This window comes from Pan troglodytes, chromosome 1 (genome assembly GCF_028858775.2).
Source record: "Pan troglodytes isolate AG18354 chromosome 1, NHGRI_mPanTro3-v2.0_pri, whole genome shotgun sequence".
Classification (NCBI taxonomy): Eukaryota; Metazoa; Chordata; class Mammalia; order Primates; family Hominidae; genus Pan; species Pan troglodytes.
In genome coordinates, this window is record NC_072398.2 from 130,653,863 (window position 1) to 130,675,429 (window position 21,567).

The window sequence follows — 21,567 nt, forward strand, 5'->3', positions numbered from 1 at the left end:
TCTAAAAATCAGGCCTGATACTGTCTTGTGAATGGCTTGCTTGCAAGGTTGTCTTTGACTTGTGCCTGAGAACTTGACTGGTAAACGGTTCCCTTACACTGATATAAAACTTCTTCTGAATGATAAGTGTGGTTCATTGCACCTAGACTGTGTAAACAATATGGTTTATGTGGAATACCTGCTTTCCTTCTGGGCGCCTGGAATTTTGATCGTGCTCTTCCAAGGCTGCCCATGTGACCAGCCCCGAGTAGAAACCTAGGATGCTGAGTCTGTAACGAACTTCTTTGGTAGAAAATGTTTCACACTTGTCACACCTCCCTAATGGGGGAATTAAGTGTGTCCTGTGCGACTCCACCGGGAGAGGACTCGTGGAAGCTGGTGCTTGGCTTCCTCCAGATTTCACCCCATGTGCCTTTTCCCTTTGCTGATTTTGCTTTGTATTTTTTGACTGTAATAAATCTTTCCGTTTAAATAAATCTTGGGTATAACTATACGTTGGGTCCTGTGAGCCCTTCTTAGCAAATTATCAAAACTGGGAATGCTCTTGGGGGCCCCCAATACACAGGGCTTTCCTGATTAGACAAATAATTAGATCCTGACTTAGTAACTGACTTTCATCTCTCCTCCAGACCAGATGAGTGAGCTTTTCCTCTTTTGGTTTACCTTAAAAATTAACAATCCTAACTACTTGTCACTTAAACAGAAATCCTTAATTAAGGATAATTTGCCCCAACAGATTTGACTTTAAAATAGATCAAACTAAAGTCACAGTTTGTCAGCTTAGTAGATTTTCAAGGTTGCACTCAGCAGTCCCACTTCTTGTCGTGACAGGGCAGCCATCTCAGGGCCAGCATCTCTGATTCACCCTCCAGAGCAATATGAGAGAAAGAGAACTCCAGGGCTGGTGCTCTATGGGGATGTGATACGAGACTGAGACCAGGGATTTTGCCACCAGTGTCTCTGCTAACAGATGTTAGCCGTATAGTTCGTGCAGTGTTGCCATCTGACGTGGTGCCCGGCCATTTAGTTGTTGGTCATTGAAGGCACCAAAATGGTAAAGTAAGCTACCAGCTGGGCCTCAAGCAGCAGGAAAAGTCTAGGATTGGCGGCTATGCTTGTGAAACTCATTGGTATGAAAAGTGGAGAAGGGAGAAAGAGGAAGTGAATATTACACAAAACCTCAAATCAGAAAAAGCTAGGCCTACCTTTCCAATCCTGCTGGTCACACTCAGCAGATGCAACATTACTTTACAACCCCAAGCTGCTTGAAAAGTTAACTGGTTACCTCTTTCCAGAGTTGATAAAACTGCCTGGAACATGCTTCTTGAAGTATGGTATCCAATTTATGTTTTTCCATTTAAAACAAAATATCTCTTTGCCTGTAAGGAACCTAGATTTTAAAAAATGGCTCCCTCTCCTCCATTGTTTTATTCATTTTTGGTTTTGTTTTTTACAAAGATCAGCTCCTTTCTTCTCAAGTCTGTGGGACCCCTGTGTCTTCCAAGTTTTATTTAACTTCCCAATACAAAAAGGCATATGTTATACTTACATTAGCTCTAGTAAAGCCCAGTTATATGGTAGGTTGGTAGGAGAGTAGTAGGTAGATAGATAGATGGATTCTTATAATCTGATCTCTGGTTCCAATTTTGTCCTTCCAGGTACTCGACATAATTATTTTTGGGGATCTGGATATCAAGACTGGCAATCTCACTTGGAGATAATCTTTTCTTCAAAACTGAGTAAAGTGAGTGCCAATGAAGAGTCCTGGAATTGACTAAAACTGTGTGTTTGGCATAAATATGCCCAGTCTGGAAGGAAAGGACAGATCTCCTGTGATGTCTGAGAGGCCCCTTTATCTCAGCTTCAAGTCTCAGTGTCAGTTGTCTTGAAATTCGATGTCCAAAGCCCCTATTTACTCTCGCTATGGTACATCTGCTTGGTTCTATGAAGCCACTTCAGATCTTTTGGAAGACAGCCATAATATAAATAAAGAAAATACAGTTGGCCATCCATATCCATAGGTTCCACATCCATAGATCCAACCAACCAGGGATAAAAAATATTCAGGGGAAAAAAAATTGCATCTCTACTGTAGTGAACATGTACAGACGTTTTTTGTCATTATTCCTTAAACAATATAATAACGATTTACATATTACATTGTATTAGATATTATAAGTAATCTAGAGATGATTTAAAGTATACAGGAGGATGTGCATAGGTTATATGCAAACACCACACCGTTATATATAAGGGACATGAACATCCTCTGATTTTGGTATCTGCAGAGGTCCTGGAACTAATCCCCCATGGATATGGAGGGATGACTGCATATTTGATAGATTACTACCCCCAAATCTGAAGTTTTAATGTAAATATTTGCAGGTAGAGTCATTTCTACAGTTATTACCATGCCCCATTCTTCACTTGGAGTACAACTTCTCAAAAATGCGTGGTCAACTTGATTCGAACCAAAGGAGACACCACAAGTGGTGATGTGATTTACTTTGATTTTGGTGGCGTGCAGGTTAAAACAAGGCATGCAGAGTGAGAAGTTCAGCTAATTTATGTTTGTCCACTTAAAACCTGTTCCAAATACATTTCGCATTAAAACTAGTCTTTTAATGTAAGTTTCTACTTGTACTTAGCAAAAAAAAGTTCAAAAATTATTGAGAAAAGCTATTTTTCTCCTTCTTGATATGATTATCATAATTCAATCCATAGAGAGGGAACTGGGTGGGAATATATTAACATTTCAATTCAGCTCAAAATAACTTAATACAATTATTTTCTACTTTCCATTATATGCCATAGTTGTCAACCCTATGCAACCTATGTGTAAATAAAGGAGTTTTCTGCTGTAAATTATATACTTCTGTAATTGGAATTGTCCCTAGTTAATCTGAGGAGACATACAGTGACCAAATTCTTGCTTTGCTAAGTGTTGCAAAGGGGACTCTGCCTTATGACTTTTGGAACAAGTACAGACTTCTTATATGACATGAAGCCCACAGAGTCCTGTTCAGCTTATATACTAACAACTGGTTTAATTAGACTCAACATATTAATGGTTTAACATGTCACTGAAGAAAGCATAGAAGTAAAAACAATTTTCAAAATACACTTGTATATAGTTGGTAAATTCATGTTCCTGCTATATTTGAATCACATAGATAGTTTTCCCAGGTGTGTTTTGAGATTTATAAATCATGTTACATCTAAGGATAAAAAAAGAAACAGGTAAACTCAATAGGTGAGAAATCTGTTGAAACCAGCTAATTGATTTGTTTTTTTACTTTCTTTTTCATAAAAACCCAATCTGTACAAAAAGAGATTTCCTTCTGCCCTGTGAAACAGGTTCATTAATTCATAAGAAATGTCCTTCTTTAAGATGTGGTCCTATGAAAACCTTGGTACCCCAATTGTTTCATGCAGTGTTGTTAGGACAGCTATTTGCAGATTCCCAATTCCAAATGTAAAACTACCTTCTCACCCACAACCTTTCCTTTGCATTCTAAAAAAAAAAAAAAAAAATTTAAGGAAAAAAAAAACTTCAGAAACATCATAACCCAAAGAGATCCAGTTTACTATATAAAATATCTCCAATAAATAGTGTAGCTTCTTCCTCCCAAGCTGACTTTTCAGGGCATAGATCCAACAGGTTTGAGGTTTCTTCTAACTGATTTATTTCTATAATTTCTCATTTAGGAAAAATGGCATTCTTTTTCAAAAGGAACTGATGATCAATCACACAATAGTCATCAGTAGTCATAAATGACTAAGCAGGACCCAAAACACTGATCAGGATCAGTATTTTATTGACAGTAAAAAAAATAAAGGGAAAGCAAGCAAGAACCTAACATTATATGATTTTTGTGAAATTCAAAGTATAAGGTTGCTGTGAGCTCACTGTCATGTATTTCAGGCAATGGCCACAACCTAGAAAGTCAATAAAAGCTAAACTAAAATCCAGAATAGAGATCTTGAAACACTCAAGGCACTGACCACACTGAACCAAAAATAAAATTATAAAGAGACTTCAGTACATTGATAACTCAAAAATTCAAATTATAAACACCAAAAAATAAGTAAATTGAATAAAACTTTTATTATTTATTAGCAGTGTATTCTTCTACACTTTAAAATAGAGCAAAATATCTTTTGGAAGATAAACTATTCATAACAAAATACATGTCAAACAATTTTTATTATCAGAGTAAAATTACTTTGCTATATACTTTCTATATTATATACATCCACTTCTTGGTGTGTCTATGTAGGCACATGTGTAAAGTAATTTTTAGACATATACATGTACATACATATGACACATATACACACATAATTATGGGAAATTTACAGTAGTCAACTTTACAATCATTTTAATAGCTTCACACAAATTAGTGTTCACAGAACTAAAACTGTCAACATGATTCCCTTTCCCCTACTTCTCAAATGTCATCTGAATTACTTTTTATGATAACTTGAAAAAAATACTGTCATCTTCCTATACAATTAACCAATTTTTATAATAACTCATAATAAAATATTTTACTTTTTTAACTTTAGAAAAGATACATAATTCCACTTATTTTAGTTTTTGATTCCTAAATCATACAATTCGTTTTTTTCATCAGTTGAGTGTAATTTTTGGTACTGCAGTTACTGAAGGTTAATTTAACAAACCTGAGTCAAACATTCATTCAAAATGCCTTTTTTAAAAACATAAAACATGAATAAGATGTTTTGATGAAGCATATATAATAGACTCAAGGTACCCTCCCCTAATAAATACATTATAAATAACTCAATGGTTGGGAGTAAAGCACTTCACATGAATCCATTTAACTAGCACTTTCAGTGTCGAAGCAGTCCATTCTTAAGCAGCCTGGAAGGATATCAGGATGTAACGCTCCTCAATTCCTCATAGAAATGAAACCTACAGGCTTCTGAAGACCTAAATATCAGATCATACTTACATGAAAGGGCTGTGAGTACCTATAAGGGTCCTTTCATTTTCATAGTAGGTTCCAGATATGCTAGCGTGTGCAGCAGGGGGTTGTACCCTGTTTTAAAAATATCTCCTTTAATACAGAGAACTACTTAGCAGCATCTTTTTCAGTTTTTTCTCTCCATTGATTTAAAACTGATGTCAAACCATGTGTGATTACAGGCAACAACAACCTCATACCCCAAGCAGGATATCCTAATTGGGTTAAGAACTCTTTTGAAAGGAGGAAGGAAAAAAAACATTTGGAATATTGAGTCATTTCATAGAGAAAAACCATGAAACCATGCTCTCAGAAGAAATATTCAGTGAATTCTGATCTTTCACTGCATGCTGTATTTTAAAGCCCCCCAGGATGCAAAACTAACTCAAATTGGCTCAGCAACAAAAACAATGGGAAAGGGAATTGTCCTAAATAAGCCATCCCATGCCATTATACTCTTGGTACAGATAAACTTGGATAAACTCAGTGTAACTAAACTGACTTCCCAAAAGAATGAACTGACCTGCCATATTTATAGTGGGAGCATAAAAATCACTTTCTAAGAACTTTCTCCCTTACTTCTTCTTAATAAGAAGGAATTATTTATTCATTAGAGACAAAACCATACTAAAACTAAACAGATTTAAAATACAAATTTTTGGTAGCAAACAGCAGGAAAATCTAAATCAAAATATAGTCTAGTTTTTACATAATTTTATATATTTATAAATTTATCAAAATAGTCTTTTAAAGTTCACAATACATATATAATGTAACACTGTACATGTAAATATAATAATAAATGTATTACCAAAATACATTAAAAATAACCCTTCAAAATACCAAATTCAACATTAAAACTGTCTTTAAAAGTATGGAAATCTCCATAAACATAGTTTCAGTGCATTTATAGTAGTCATTAACCAGTTTTCTGTTTTCAAGTCTCTTGAAGGTGTTATCTTAGTGCTCTCTTTAATTTAAGGTAAGAAGGCAGAGATATTCTTCCAGCAAGAAGTTGCTTTCCCTCTCCACTGCTCGTCCAGATGAAGAAATTGTGTCTAAGAGAGGAACAGCTTTCACTGGAGTGGCAAGGCCTTAGTAATGAACATATTCAGACTGAAGGGACTGTGCAGGGAGAGACATAAACTGAGGTTAAATTCCATCACATGTAAAACTTCTAGCAAGTCATGCAGCTTCTCCCTTCCACACAAGACAGCCCAGAGATCAATGAAATAAACTAAGCCAAAACAGAAACAAAAAGACGGGAGACGCAAAGCATTAGCTAAGTAAGAATGAGATATTCAATTATGCAAAGTGATTGTAAGAAAACTTTATATTTTAAAAGGTTTACTAATTTATTTATAGTGATTAAAAATTAAGTTTTAATTTAAAAATCGGTAGGTAGCCTAAACTCATCTCTAAGCATTTCTGCAATTAATGAGTTTTACTTAAAAATATTAAAAGATACTTTTAACTAATTAAAGATTACTAGAATATACTTTGAGATGATATATCCTTAAATTTAATTCAGTACATATCAATGGCATGCTTCTAATGCAGTAGAATTAGCAGCCATTTAAATAAATTCCTTAAGAATGCTTGAATTTATAAATATCTTACACATCCTTTCCCTTAAGGGGAAATGAAGTACTACCAGCTTGAAATCTGATCTTAAGACCCAAAAACATTTATGCAGAAGAGTCTTGCTGTCGGAATTTAATAAACAATAGGCAATTTTCAAGTAAACCATACAAATTCTTCCACATCACATTAGATACTAACATATATAACTGTGATTGGGATATGTAATCAGAATGCCTGGGACAACAGACATAAACCAGGAAAAGATAAAGAGAGTTACAGAAAGTTTGCCAAACAGTTATTTTTTTTAGCAGGAAACAGTGATTAGAAAAAGGAACATAAACCAATCTAAACATTAACAAATTTTTTGCTCAATTCTTCCAATTAAATGCCTGAGGATAACAAAGTTTACTTGATTTTCTAGTAAATGCCCTTTTCTCCCACCCAATAATTATTTCTCAAATTAGTATGTAACATTTCATTAACAGGTCTAGTCAATTATAAGACAGGTCCATTTTGGTGATGATATAGGTTATCAGTAAAAAAGAATCTGTCCATTTTCCAAAGAACTTACAAAAGGATTCAAGCTACCTCTTCTCAGCTTCAAAACTGCAGTGAATTTTACACCCCATGAACAGCCAAATGGCTGTTCCTGAGTAAGTCCCTATTAACACAGTATGTCAAAGAGTTATGGTCCCTGACCGCAAAGGGCGAAAGCCACAATGTCATAACAGATGTGAAATGAAAAGACAGCGGTGTCGACATTAAATAGTAATACACATAGTGTAAAGTTAACATCGTGCACCAGGAAAGGCTTAGGTGAGAGGTAGTAAGGGAAATGGGTGGTTCTCAAGGCTGCCAGTTTCAAGAGCTGTAGGAAGAATGGAAAAGGTTTGGCTATTGACTTTCTTGTATGTGGTTCATGCTAATACTTCAAAATAGGTGTGAGATGATCATGAGTCGAGCACTATACTATAAATATACCTGAACCCACAGTGCGAATAAAAGAGGTAAGACCCTAAGAAAGTCCAGTGAAGTTGGTCAAAAGTCTTGAAGCCCATATACATTCCACTTGAGGGACGCCAACTACCACACTCGCAATTAGAGCACAAACATTTTTCTACCTGCTTTTTCTCGGTTTCTTCTAAGTCTGGCAAGCAGTCAGAGGGCAGAGCCAGTTAAGTCCCCCAGCTATAAGAATGCCACAAAGGTATGTTGTGCGTGTATGTGTGTGTGTAGCTCAGCTAGTGCTTTCTTGAGAATATTTAACTTTTACTTTTGTTCTGATTAGTAAAGTTGTGCATGTTATCACTAACAGAAATCAGAAATTCTTCAAACTGCATATAACTTAGAACAAAGTTGTTTTTGCAAGCTCCATCAATTATCAATAAACAGAGATGTAGCAAATAAACATTAGACAAGCGACCTTTGTTAAACCAACTTTTTTATAGGGTAAAGTATTTCATATGTACGTCAATATAGAGGCACAAATATGTGTGTGTGCATATATTTATATATATAAACACACACATATATATATTCATTTATTTACATATTTATTTAGTGAATCACAGGACCCAGTGAACTGGAAAACAGAAATAGTCTAGAACATTTTAAAGATTTCTATTATTCATATGGAGAATATATTCATTAGTCTTCTGTCCAAAGCCTTTACTTCCACAGAGCTCACAAACTCTGGCTGGTGTTTAATCTAGCCTCAGATACAGCTCACCACAAGCCCCACTATTTCCTTTTCCAACCCCCTAATTTGCTCTCTTATGTTGCCTAACTGGCCCTGCAGGCCTCTGCAAACAAATGATGACACCATTTGGCCAACGAATTGACCTTCTGTCCCACCAGTTCAATTCATTCAACAAATAATTACTGAACATCAGTTGTATCTATTAAGCACTAGAGGATAAAAATACAATACCAAAGTCCTCAAAACAAAACATGTTCCATGGTTTCTTTATATGGTATAAAGGAAAGTGAAATAAAAGATCAGTAAAAAGGGTTCAGCAAATTATTCTGACATCAGTATTTTGTAACAAATTAACTTCCTTTCATTTTCAATCTAAAATAAAAATCTTAATACAAATGCACTAAGGGGGCCACAGTGGCTCACACCTGTAATCCCAGCACTTTGGGAGGCCGAGGCGGGTGGATCATCTGAGGTTAGGAGTTCAAGGCCAGCCTGGCCAACATGGCGAAACTCCATCACCACTAAAAGTACAAAAGATTAGCAGGGCATGGTGGCACATTCCTGTAATCCCAGCTACTCGGGAGGTTGAGGCAGGAGAATCACTTGAACCCGGGAGGCGGAAATTGCAGCGAGCTCAGATCACTCCATTGCACTCCAGCCTGGGTGACACAGCAAAACTCCGTCTCAAAAAAAAAAAAAAAAAGAAAGAAAGAAATGCACTAAGGGGAGAAGAGAATTGTTCAAGTCTCCAAGATCTATTCACTTAACAAAAGCATAACTAACACTGTGAGACCTTTCTATTCAGGGAGCAACAGTGTTGGATGACAGGAATATTTAAACTTCAGGTATCACATGGTTATCCTACGGGGTTGTGCTGACGGTCTCTCTGGGTCATTTGTACTCAGCCACAGTTGAGGAAACCTCAAGGAAAAACACAAGTACTCTCCATTTCAAATCTTAGACAGGATAGATAGATAAGCCAGATGAGTGCCTGGTGGGACCTAATACACATCGTAACAAAGCATAACTTCATGCTTTTTTTGTAGTCACAGGTAGGACTACCAACTATATACAATGTTTTCCAAATGTCCATGTATTGTAAAATTACTAATATCCCAGAAAAGACAATAGCCAGTTACTGGCATTTTTAATTTTTATAGTAAAATTACATTTTATAGTAAAATTGCATTTGCATTTTGAATTCCATGAACAATATTATTGCTATTGATTTTCGTATTCAAAAATAGATTAAATACAACTAGCTGAACTTCTTAACAAATTAGATATATTACTTGACACATCAATTATTCTGAACTAGATATTTGAGTACTTCCTATATGCTAAGGACAGTTCTAAACATCTTATACATATTCACGCATTAAATGTTTCAGACAACCCACTTTACAGATGAGGAAACTGAGGCACAAAGCAGTAATTAGCCCCAATTCATGTAATTAAGAATTGGTGGAGCTGGAATTTGAACCCTAGCAGTCTGACTCTAAAGCTCAAACCCTTAGCTACCATAGTTTAATGTCTCAAGACAGCGAGCATTTGCCTTGTGATCACTACATATTCAATCCAACATTCTCTATCACCCTAACATAGACAAATAATGACCTTAGGCAAGATATGATTCTGAGTGAATAAAAAAAATTATTAAAAAATATTTGTTGCATTAAAAGATAAATACATTTTTGAATGATTTTCATCAGGCCTGAATTCAAAGAATTTTCAGGAATATTCTAAATTTAAAAGAAATTTTCATTATAAGAACATCCATGCTTAAGTATTATGAGTTGATTAAAGTTTTAATTCTGATTGGCCAATGTTTTCAGTTGTTACAATAATGAATGAATGAATCTGAAATACAAAATAAATTATAACAATGACAGTGAAGATGGTTATAAAGAAAGCGAAAATAATTTTTATACCTGAAGTACAAATATTATTTTAGAAGCCCTTGTTTATATAACCAAGAGATTTTAATTTCTCAAATATAATATTCAAGCTCATTTAATTAGTAAGCTCAACAGAGTTATAGTGAGTTAGGACCAGATCAAGTTTATTATGAATATGTGGTATTCTTATTGTATGAATACCATAAAATTAATAATGTAGCAATATTCAACCTGAAAAATAAGGATAAAATTGCCTTACATTTGCAGCCCCCAAAATTTTTATGTCAAAATATAAGCTTCCATCAAGAAGTCTTGTTCCCTGAAAGCAGTAAGATTTGACATAAAACAAAGTGTTAGGTAAGGAGATCAAGACAATTTGTTCTGTTCTGGAAATCTGCTACTAATCTGTTTTGGCAGATGTAGGTAGTAACTTTAAAATTTTAGCTATTCTGGAGGTGTTTCTTTTTTAAACAGCCCAGTTACCTAATCATGGCAGGAAAATGTCTAATAATTACAGATATAAATATTGTACAGATGGTTAATAAATAAAACATGTTAGCTATCAAAAACAGCAAATTATAAAGAATAATGAAAGATTAAGGTCCTTGACAGCAAATGAATGTAACGATGTCTTAATGTTCAAATAACTTGAACCAAAGGATCCAATGGCCTGGAATGTTAGCATCCTACTAAGGTCAAAATCCTGATTCAAAATGTTCATGGACTTTTTGTCACACTGACATTTTCTTTCCTACATTTTCCCCAGTCCTTTAAGGAATAAAAAATAGTGTACCAGTTATCCCTGGTTTAAGTTCTAACCACAGAGGCAAAAAGAACCTAAAATAAAAATGGTTTGTTTTAATGTGATTGAAATTAAAGGAAAAAATACATGCTTGGCAACATGGTATTTTATATATAACTATAGTGTTTTAAGTTTTAATGAACAAATACAACACTGGGGAAAAATAAATACACCCATAACTGCCTCTGTACTCCTATGTCTCTTTAAGCCTTTGTAATACAGTTTCCAGTTTTTGTATTGCTTACAAATTAACACATAATATGTGTGCATTGATACTTATTTCCATAACTGTGGATTCACAATACTGAAAGTATTTTTTATTTTTTTATTTCAATAGGTGTTGAGGTACAAGTGGTTTTTGGCTACATGGATGAATTGTATAGTGGTGAAGTCTGTGACTTTAGTGCACCTGTCACCCAAGTAGTGTATATTGTACCCAACATGTACAATACTGAAAGAATTTGCCTCTGTTAATATGATACATATTTCCTCCAATAACACTAGATGAAATGTAGCTGGGTATGGTTTTATTGGCATCATATTAAGATAAAAGGATGAAGGTTTGTGTTAAAATCAGGTTCAAAAGGTGTGTGTGCATTTTTCCATAGTGTTCTCTGTGCATTTCAGGGACTTCAAGACTTAAAAAGCCAATTTGGGCTCATTATAATGCTATATAAAATAGTCTTTCACCTTCCTACATGATTTTTAATAGATTCTTTTTTCTGGAGAAATTTAATATATGCTTTTCAACAATCACAAAGAGCTCAATTGTTAGATGACAGATTGTTGACACCCAGCTTGACTCAGCCAACCATTACATGAGTGTTTTCAGTTCATCTGAACACCAAAATTATATTGATGCAAACTCAGTTAAAATTTATTTTCTCTTATTTTAGTAAAGCCACATTTCTAGCAAAAAAATACACAACTCCCAGATTACCGTATATTAAAGCTAAAGTTGGAAACTTGTTTGTTTTCTGTTAGTGCTTCATATGCTAACAATGAGACCCAGGCTCCTAAACACTTTAACATTCACGAACCCAGATACATTATCTGACTTTTAGTTCAATAAGTATTTATTAGGCACTTATACTGTACTGTGGAACCTCAAGAAACAAGAGATGTTTCTGAGAAGCTTAAAGGAAAGCAGAGGAGAGAGAGAATCATGTATAACTGACTATAATATGAGAGCGTCAGCGCTCCTAGGAGAGTCAAGAAAGGAAGAGTCATTCTGTTTAGATGGGTCACAAATGCTTATCAAAAAGATAACTATCGAGCCAGGTCAAGAAATATAAAATCAAGCAGAGAAAGAAGGGAAAGCAGAGTGGACTGCAAGTGCTAGGGTTCAGGCTTAAGGCAGGTCGTGCCAGGTAGAGCTGCTGGAGAGGAGGCTGGCAGGGAGGCACACAGCCCGACAGGGAAGAACCCTGAATGCCAAGCCAGGGGAGCCAGACTTGACCCAGTAGGCAGAGTGCAGCCACTGAACGAAGCCAAACATGAGAAGGATTTGATTAGCTCTGTGTCTCAGAAATTTAACACTGGCAACAGTATAGAGGAAAGATTAAAGGTAAGAGACAGGAAGACAGAAAGGGCTATGCGATAGTTCATGAAGACCCCAATTAAGGCAGCAGTGGTAAGAATGGAAGGACAGAGGCATTTTAGCGGGAGACTTGATAGGACTTAGTGACTGGTGTGACAAGGGGAAGGCAGGCAGAAGTAGTGTCAAAGCTGACTCCAAATGTCTAGCTTGGATGACTGGATGAATAAAGATGAGATTATTCGGCTAGGAAACCAAAGAGGAGCTGGCAATGGAAGGAACCTGTATTCTCTCCATCCCAGGTAACACCCAGAGGAAGCTGGGAGTGTAGGTCCAATGCTCAGGAGGTTACCCAAAGAGAAAGAGCCAATGTAAGGACAATCATTAAGGGGCAGGCTTAGGAGTAGAAGGACTAACAGGAGCCCATCAGATCTGGCCTTGAAGAAGTCGGCAGTAATCTGCGGGAGAGACTTTCACCAGAATGAGGGGCCACCTCCCAGCTGTAGAGCGGAGGAGTACCAAAGAGACAAGGGAGGGGGAAGTGCAGGCTTCTCTTTCCCCAAGTGTGGCCATAAAGGAGAAACTGTGAGAGGAAGACAGGGCCAAGGGAAGACTCCTCCCCAGCCCCCACCAGCCTACCAACTTGGATGTGCACATTTGCAGTTGAGGAGACCTGCAAACGGAGGGTAAGAGGCTGAAGATAGAAAAGGAGAAGGAAGTGGTTAGGGCAACTTCATGAAAGATTCTGGAAAGAACAGTACAGGTAGGTAGAGTTATCATTGGAAAACAGTAGAGTTTCTTTGGAATTAAAAGGGAAGGAAGAAATGGATGAGTCCAGATGCAGATAAACTTTGAGACAGAGAAGAGGGAAGTTAGAGGAAATTACTTCTGATAAATTCTATGTTCTTAGCAGATCTCAAAGCAGGGTCAGCTGGCTCTGGAGATCAGGAAGGGGTTGTGTTGGTGAAAAATGTTAAAAAGTTTTGGAACAGCCAGGTGGGGAAGAGAAAAGGAGCCAAAAAGGGATAAAACAACTAATTAGGAGCACTGAAGGGCCGGGTAAATTAGAAACACATTTGAGATGGAGCCAATTGGCAAAGTTATAGGATTTTCTCCAACAGTGCTCACAGGAGAGAGATGAGGAACAGATACAACAGATGGTTGAATTGATCTAATTTTGGAGGCTGGTAATCAAGTGGTTACAGAATGTCCAAGTAGCAGTGAGAATGTTGGAAAAAGGAAGCAAAAATGACTATGCAGGCTGTAGAAGGAAAGAGGCGAACTGAGATGGCTGGGGAAACAGGCAGGGTCAGAAAGAGGTCATGGAGCAGAGTTAGGAGGAGGGGGAAATGTTTAAAGGAGGCTGGCAGGATTCAAGATGTCAGAAGCAATGTGCTAAGCAATAAGAAGGTTTATTCAATGAATTTTCAAGTGAACAAAAATAAAGATAACTGAAGTTAAGAAAGTTTAAAATAAGATCACTGTGACACCTTGGGCAAGTTATTGCCATTCTGAGTCTTGATTTCCCCATCTGTAAATAGCAGGTTAAATAAATAAGATAATGGATATAAAGTACCTAATACCATGCCAGGCACATAGAAGGTATTCAAGAAACAGTGGATGATGATAATGATTAGAAAAATGTTACAGTTGTCCAGAATGTTGGCAGTGCCCAGGCAGCTAAAAAGTAGAAGCAAAAGTCTTCCAGGGATGAAGGGAGGTAATAACAGTGATGAGGACAAAAAGACATGAGTATCCTTGGATGATGTTTCCAAAAGACAGGAGAGCATGGAAACGAGGTTCCTAATAGGAAATGGGAACACAGCCTTTCCCCTCTTAACCATAAAGATTCAGGAGCTACCAGAGAGTAAGTAATGTGTACTTAAAGAGTAAATAAGGGAAAATGAGATAGAATGGGTCAACCTTATTTTGCTCACTTTCAAATTGAGACTTCATGATTTTCTCTTACAGTCTACTGCTTTTTCATAACAGAAGGCTGAAGGACTCACAACAGTCTGCCCAAGAGAGAAAAATATCTACTTCTAAACTGATAAAAACAGTTCTCTCCCACATATATCAACCTTTGAGTTGTTTAGACATTCACTATCAAGGAGAGCCTGCGTCATTTACCAAAGGTTTCTGTTACGGGCAAATCCAATGATTTTACAAGCAATGTGCACGTGGTGTCTGTGCTTGTTTGCACATGCATGCACATCCACATGTATGTGTATGTGTGTGTAAGAGGAAGGTGCAATAAAAATATGCCTTTCTAAGTTAAAGATCTGACACACATGTGCACACACAGTAAAATTCAAATTTTTGGAAGAAACTAATGACCTACACAGTATTAGAAAAGATGCAAGTATGGACTGAGTATACCCACAATCAAACAGGTAAGCATAGTTCAATGCCAGATGCTTTGGAGATAACAAAAATAAAAGACATTTTCTAACCTCAATCAAGGAATTCAGTGGAGATTCAAGGCCCACATCCACAAGATAGGTGACTCTCAATACGAAAGAGGGATGAGGAAGGCCAATAACCAATACAAACAGAACGACTTCAAAAAACATCATGATTGCTATGGTCTGGTGAGATTAAGGAAGGCTTCACAGAGGAGGAGGTTGGACTTAGGCCAACTCCTGATGGAAAGGAGGTGAGAAGCAAAGGGAGGGAGGAAGGGAGACCAAGTTGGGGACATAGCATGTAAGAAAAGCACAGAGGTAGGAGGAGCCGTGCACGTTCAAGGACATAAGAAACTGCCTGGCAGAAGCAGAAGGTTCATGCTCAGGAGTGGAGGGAAATGAGTTTGGAAAGCTGGTTGGGGAAAGCTGAAAAAGAACTGAACGGCAAGCTGCAGAGACTGGACCTACTTCATGTCGAGACGATACACTCCAAACTACCCTCTGGATGCATATATTAAATATTTTTTAAAGATGAAGAAGAAAGAAAGGGCACAGCAGGAATTAAAAGCAAGATCAACATCTTTGTGACCCAGAAACAATCAAGACAGTGGTGGGACTCTGGCTACACAGCTGGAAGCCTGCAGAGGTGGCTGGGTGTTCCATTCATGTGGGTACATAGGTCGAAAGCCCCTGGCCTGAAATCAGGGGTGGAGTCAGGCTCTCCCACATGGGGAAGGAGGCTGAGAGAAATTGGGACCATTGCCCTCGGGCCAGGGCTGAGGTGGAGCCACATCCCTGCCTGAGAAGAAAGCCTTGGAGGAGCTCACCAAGAGATGGAAGCCTGGGTCATTAAGGTCTGTTTCTAGACTGAAAGGCCTAGATGATCAGGCAGAGCCAACAAGAAGGCCAGCAGACGAGGAGGGAAAAACAGAGAGAGAAAGAGGAGAGAAACACACCAACACTCCCATCCCATCTGAACCTACCAACCAAATTCCCTAACACACAAGGCAAATGAACATTATGAGAACTAACGAAGTATGCAACCACAAGGCAAACTCTCACAGGATGAAATGCAAATAGCAAAGCAATATCAAAATGGCTTATCACCTGAGATCCTTCAGGTGAAAAAAAAAAAAATATATATATATATATATACACACACACACACACACATATAAAAAGAATAAGAAGCCATAAAACAAAAACAGGCAGGCCCAAATTATAACAGATGGCTATCATAAGGATCAAATTAGAAATGCTGGAAAAGAAAGATATAGCCCCTGAAATCAAAGGTCAGTGGATTGGGGGATATACTCCAGAATGGACACATTAAAGAAAATTCACGAATTGAAAATAATAGGAGGAGTTCAATCAGAATACAGCTAGAGCTTAGGAACTGAAAAATATAAAACAGAAGGTAAGATATATTGAGGACAGATTGAAAGTCTCCAATATAAGTTTGGGGGCTATTGGCTGGATGCAGTGGCTTATGCCTGTAATCCCAGCACTTTGGGAGGCCGAGGCAGGCAGATCACCTGAGGTAAGGAGTTTGAGACCATCCTGGCCAACATGGCAAAACCCCGTCTCTACTAAAAATACAAAAATTAGCCAGGCGTGGTGGTGCACACCTGTAGTCCCAGCTACTCAGAAAGCTGAGGCAGGAGATTCACTTGAACCTGGGAGGTGGAGAACCTGGGAGGTGGAGGTTGCAGTGAGCTGAGATTGCACTCTAGCCTGGGTAACAGAGTGAGACTCCTTCTATTAAAAAAAAAAATTATGGGGCTATTGCAAAAGGAGAAAATAAGGGAAATAAGGGGAAAGGCAGTAAAGCAATATCCAAAAAGATAGTGGAGCCGGGTGTGGTGGCTCAAGCCTGTAATCCCAGCAATTTGGGAGGCCAAAGCAGGAGGATCACTTGAGGCCAGGAATTCGAGACCAACCTGGGCAACATAGCAAGACACTCTCTCTACAAAAAAAAAAGAAGAATGATGGCTGAGAATTTTCCATAACTAAAAAAGCAGCCCTAAGATTGAAAGTACACACTGATGCCAGGCAAGATAAATAATAATGAATCTGTATATAGCTATATTATGGTGAAACTACAGAATTTCAGGAAAAAGAGGAAAAATCTTATAATATTTGGTCTTATTCTTCAACCACAGAAGCTGTTAAACAAAGGCTTACATTAGGAAACTGGTATTTTAAGTGGATTCTGGCAGCAGTGCAAAAATAGAAAGGACCAGAAAAATGAGAGCAAATCAATTCTACCAGAAGATGCTTGCATGAAGTTTTTAATCTAGTGGAGGACAATGGCTTGTATGTATTTGTCTCACCTTGCTCTACCAAAAAAATACTAGGCTCAAGCTAGACACTTACATAAATATTAGCTATAGCTTTATTAATTGGATAAGTTTCCATTTCATTTAATTTCAGTTTTTAAGATACGGGTTCTCTCTGTATTGCCTAGGCTGGTCTCAAACTCCTGACCTCAAGTGATCCTCCCGCCTTAGCCTCCTAAAGTGCTAGGATTATAGTGTGAGCCATTGCACCTAGCCAGCTTTTATAGGTATATAAAAAGCACTTGCTTTCTTTTACTCCTAGCCAAAAAAATAAGACGCAAGATTAAAATAAGACTCTTTTCTATTGACCTAGTAGTATTATTGACACTACATAAGAAAGTATAAAATTAAGCTGAACAACCAGGGTGATTCATAACTCTAATACATTGAAAATATAAATTAATCCTTACCTATTATATATTTCTGATCAACCTTATCACTTAAAGCAAGTTTTATGTTTTCAAGTCTTTTCAAATGTACAGTCAAAAACAGCTGACAGGCTTTATACAGAAAATTAACATAAACTACTATTTAACACTGGAAACTTAAATTATAGTTACATATATCTACAAATACTGCAAACATATAAACAGTTTATATGCATATTTAAAGGCATCATCCGAACCATGCTGACCTCATAACAATTTGATGCTTTGTCAAGTAGCATTCTCAGGTCCCCTTGGGAAGGGAAAAAAAATCGCAATGTTGAATGAATGCCAAAGATGTGGTTCAATACTGAGATTGAGCTCATGTTCTTGATATGTAGTTAGTATCCCTTAGCTGAAAACTTACATCAAATCTAAAGCAATGCCACAACAAAGAGGAAGGATGAAAAACCACAGCAACATAAATATACAACAAGAGGATAGAAAGCTAGTACCTTTAACTGTAATAAATATTAACACCTAGTTAATATTTAACAATATTAATATGAATTAATAAGTGAATATTGATATAGTTTGGATGTTTTATCCCCTCCAAATGTCCTGTTGAAATGTGACTCCAGTGTTGGAGGTGGGGCTAGTGGGAGGTACTTGGGTCATGGCAGTGGATCCTTCATGAATGGCTTTGTGCTGTCCTCCCAGTAATGAGTGAGTTCCCACTCTATGAGTTCACATGAGATCTGGTGGTTTAAAAGAGCCTCGCACATCCTCCCTTTCTCTTGTTCCCTCCTGCCATGTGATACACAAGATCCCCTTTTGCCTTCCACCATGATTGTAAGCTTCCTGAGGACTCACGCAAAGCCAAGCAGGTTGTTGGTGCCATGCTCGTACAGCCCACAGAATTGTGAGCCAAATAAACCATTTTTCTTTATGAATTACCCAGCCTCAGGTATTTCTTAATAGCAACAAAAGCAGACGAATAAAAATGTCCTATTTAAAATCAGGACAAGATGACCAATTTTTAAAATGGAGAAAAGGCAGAGGGAAAAGACAACAAGTTGATATCGGGAAACACTACTACATACCACTGGAAAGTATCAGCACTTTACTGGGAATGGATATTCAAACAATCAATAAGTAGCTTATCACTGTCAGCACTAACATTATCCCAAAGTACAAATGAACCATGCTTTAGTGCACTGCCAGTCACTCAGATTTTCATCAAACTGGTTATTTTATAAAGCTAGATTCTAATATTTTGATCTCATTCCAGGTCCTACTTTAAGGACCAATAATTCCTTAAAACACATACGTATTCTGCCTGATGTTAGAACACAGAAGAACTTAACCTATTCATAGGCTACCAAGATTGTTCTTACGTTTGTCAAATTTGAGGTGGAAAACATCCACACAGTCTTCATAACCAAAGAGCAGCATTAACCAACTGAGTATAAAAATGCTACTAACACTAGAAAAGAGAACTACATTTAAGCCAACTTCAACTGTCATATAAGAATGCTGAGGGAAAGTAGGAAGCACACAATATTTCATTTCCATTTTGCTTTCAACTTTCAACCAAATGAGTATTTTAATTTTTAATTCCCTCCTGTGACCAGTACTGTGTTAGAAACCATGAACTATAAAAGAACTTTTTGAAATGTCTGCAAAAGAAGTTTACATTTGGAGACAATTCTTACATACACAGACAATATGTAAACAAATATAGATGTTCATGTATATAATAGCATACATGATAAAATAAAGTATTAATTATAGGGTGGATTCCACTTACTGGGGAGAGCTTCACAGAAGACATGGGAGGTAATATATGTCTTTATTTAAAGATGAGAAATTGGTAAGGAGAGCAGGGGGCTTCCAAGAAAGGGCTTCCTAAAGACTAGCAGTAGGCATGAACACTGTGGGAGAAGAAGACAAGAGAATAAGCAAGGTAAATGCTGGTGCAAAGATACAATACTACAGAAATGCAGTACAGAGGGCCTGAAAGCTCAACAAAGAAAGTCAGTATTTATGTTCTAGCACTAAGGGACCACTGGTCATTTCTGAACAGGGAAATAAGATGTTGAAATCTATATCTCTTATCTGGCAATGCTTTAAAGCAGGGGTTGGCAAACTGCAGCTCACTATCCAAATGCAACCCACCACCTATTTTTGTTAATAAAGTTTTATATAATATTAGCCACACTTTTCGTTTATGTATTGAGTTGAATAGTTGGGACACAAAGCTAAAAATCTTTACTATCTGGCCCTTTACAGAAAAAGTTTGCCAACCCTACTTTAAAGTAAGAATTAAAGGTGGAAAGAGACAAGTTAGGAAGATCATCAAAGACTCAAACACAACAGGGATGAGGAAGCAACTGAACGGAGAAGAAAGGAAAAATTCCAAGAGACAATGGCACCACTGACATTACCTACAACCTTCACTATGAGAATATCCCTGCAAATGTTTGAAGATTAAGATAGAAGAGTGCATAACAAAGCTTATTACAGGCTATAATAAGTTTCACTTATTTGTATAGTTTTATTATTAAAGCTACAGAGCATTCATTCATTTAACCATCCATCATTTTATCCAATCAACAAATACTTAATGAGTGCCTAATATATGCCATGCACAGGGCATATAACTATAAAAACCAGAGGCACCATCCCTGCCCTCACAAAGCATATAGTCTAGTGGATGATGCAAATTCTGAGTGAAAAAGAGTATTCTGATTTAGACCAAGGTGGGATGTAGAGAGGCTTATGGGAGAAGCAACATGAACTAACTCAGAGTTGGGGGTCAGGTAAGGTCAATGTAGATGACTAGTAATCCAGTGATTAAGTGTCATAAAAATAAAGCATAGCAAATATTCAAGACAGATACCACAAGTAATTTCAATTTAATAAAATACTTCCACCCCACCTACACCATAATCACATGTCCCTCATTTCTTAAGCATTTGAAAACTCCTCTGAGTGTCAGGGAGTGAAACTCATTTTTTACAGTAAGTGGGTCAACAAAAATGTAACCTTGTGTGTGTGCATTGCACAGGGCAGTATAAACTGCAAGACTAGCAAAAGAGGACAAATTAATAAAAATAAAATCTGACTGTTCCTCAGCATTCTGTCACAACCATAAGGAATCCTTAACATTTGTTCTTGTTTTCTGTGTTAAACGATTTAATGACAGAATAAGGAAATCATTTTTACATTTTTCTGGGGGCTGAACTGCTGCAAAAAGTGAGTGAGCAATTGCAGCTTTCAAAAGAGATGCTAATTGTAGCTTTTAAAATATTAGATTCCCTCTAAATACCCATAACCCCCATCCCCTAAGAGTTTCTGGGTCTTTCTTAAAGGTTCTGGGAGGATATTGCCATGCAGACTTCATTTTCCTACCTAAGAATTTTAAAACATTTTTATTGAGTGATTTTCCTAGTTCTTCAAGGCTCCTAATCTCACATCTTCAGAAGTACTAGAACTAGAAGTATGATCTTATTTAGACAATAAACCCAGTATAATTAGACAAGCTGCACTGGACCATAAACAAAAATAACTCATAATCTCCTATCTTATTCCACACAAAGTGGGAATTTTCATCATAATTTAGCTTTTTGACCACAAGTCAGCAGAAGTAGGACTTGGAGCTTTCCCTCTCACAGGAGGTTTTCTAAGCAAAGTTAAAGGGGGGAAGGTCTGCTACAAAGACCTGCTGCTTCTTACTTCCAGGGAGGGTGAGAGGGAGGAAAATGTTGTGTTGATAATTCTATTTATAAATGCTTTTCTTTACAATAAGATGATAAATTTAGGAGGGAGGAGAAGGGAAGTGGCAGCAACTGCCCACACAGACTATTACTTAAATTGAATTATTTAAAAATCACTCTATTCTAGCCAGAAGAGGGACGAGGAGGAGGAGAAGTGAAAAGAAATAA

General features: G+C 37.0%; 1 protein-coding gene across 8 annotated transcripts in view; it reads right to left on the minus strand.

The window, feature by feature from the left end:
• Positions 1–4,089: 4,089 nt before the first annotated feature.
• CDC14A (cell division cycle 14A) overlaps positions 4,090–21,567 on the minus strand; it is a 176,012-nt gene continuing 158,534 nt past the window's right edge. For 6 of the 8 annotated variants that reach the window (XM_063781289.1, XM_063781356.1, XM_063781316.1 and 3 more), the window contains one exon: positions 4,090–6,116. In XM_063781289.1, the coding sequence (XP_063637359.1) occupies positions 6,087–6,116 (30 nt within the window). In that variant the 3' untranslated portion in view covers positions 4,090–6,086. Of the gene's footprint in view, positions 6,117–19,427; positions 19,555–21,567 lie in introns of those variants that run through there. The other 2 variants (XM_016956819.3, XM_016956783.4) reach the window with 1 other exon arrangement.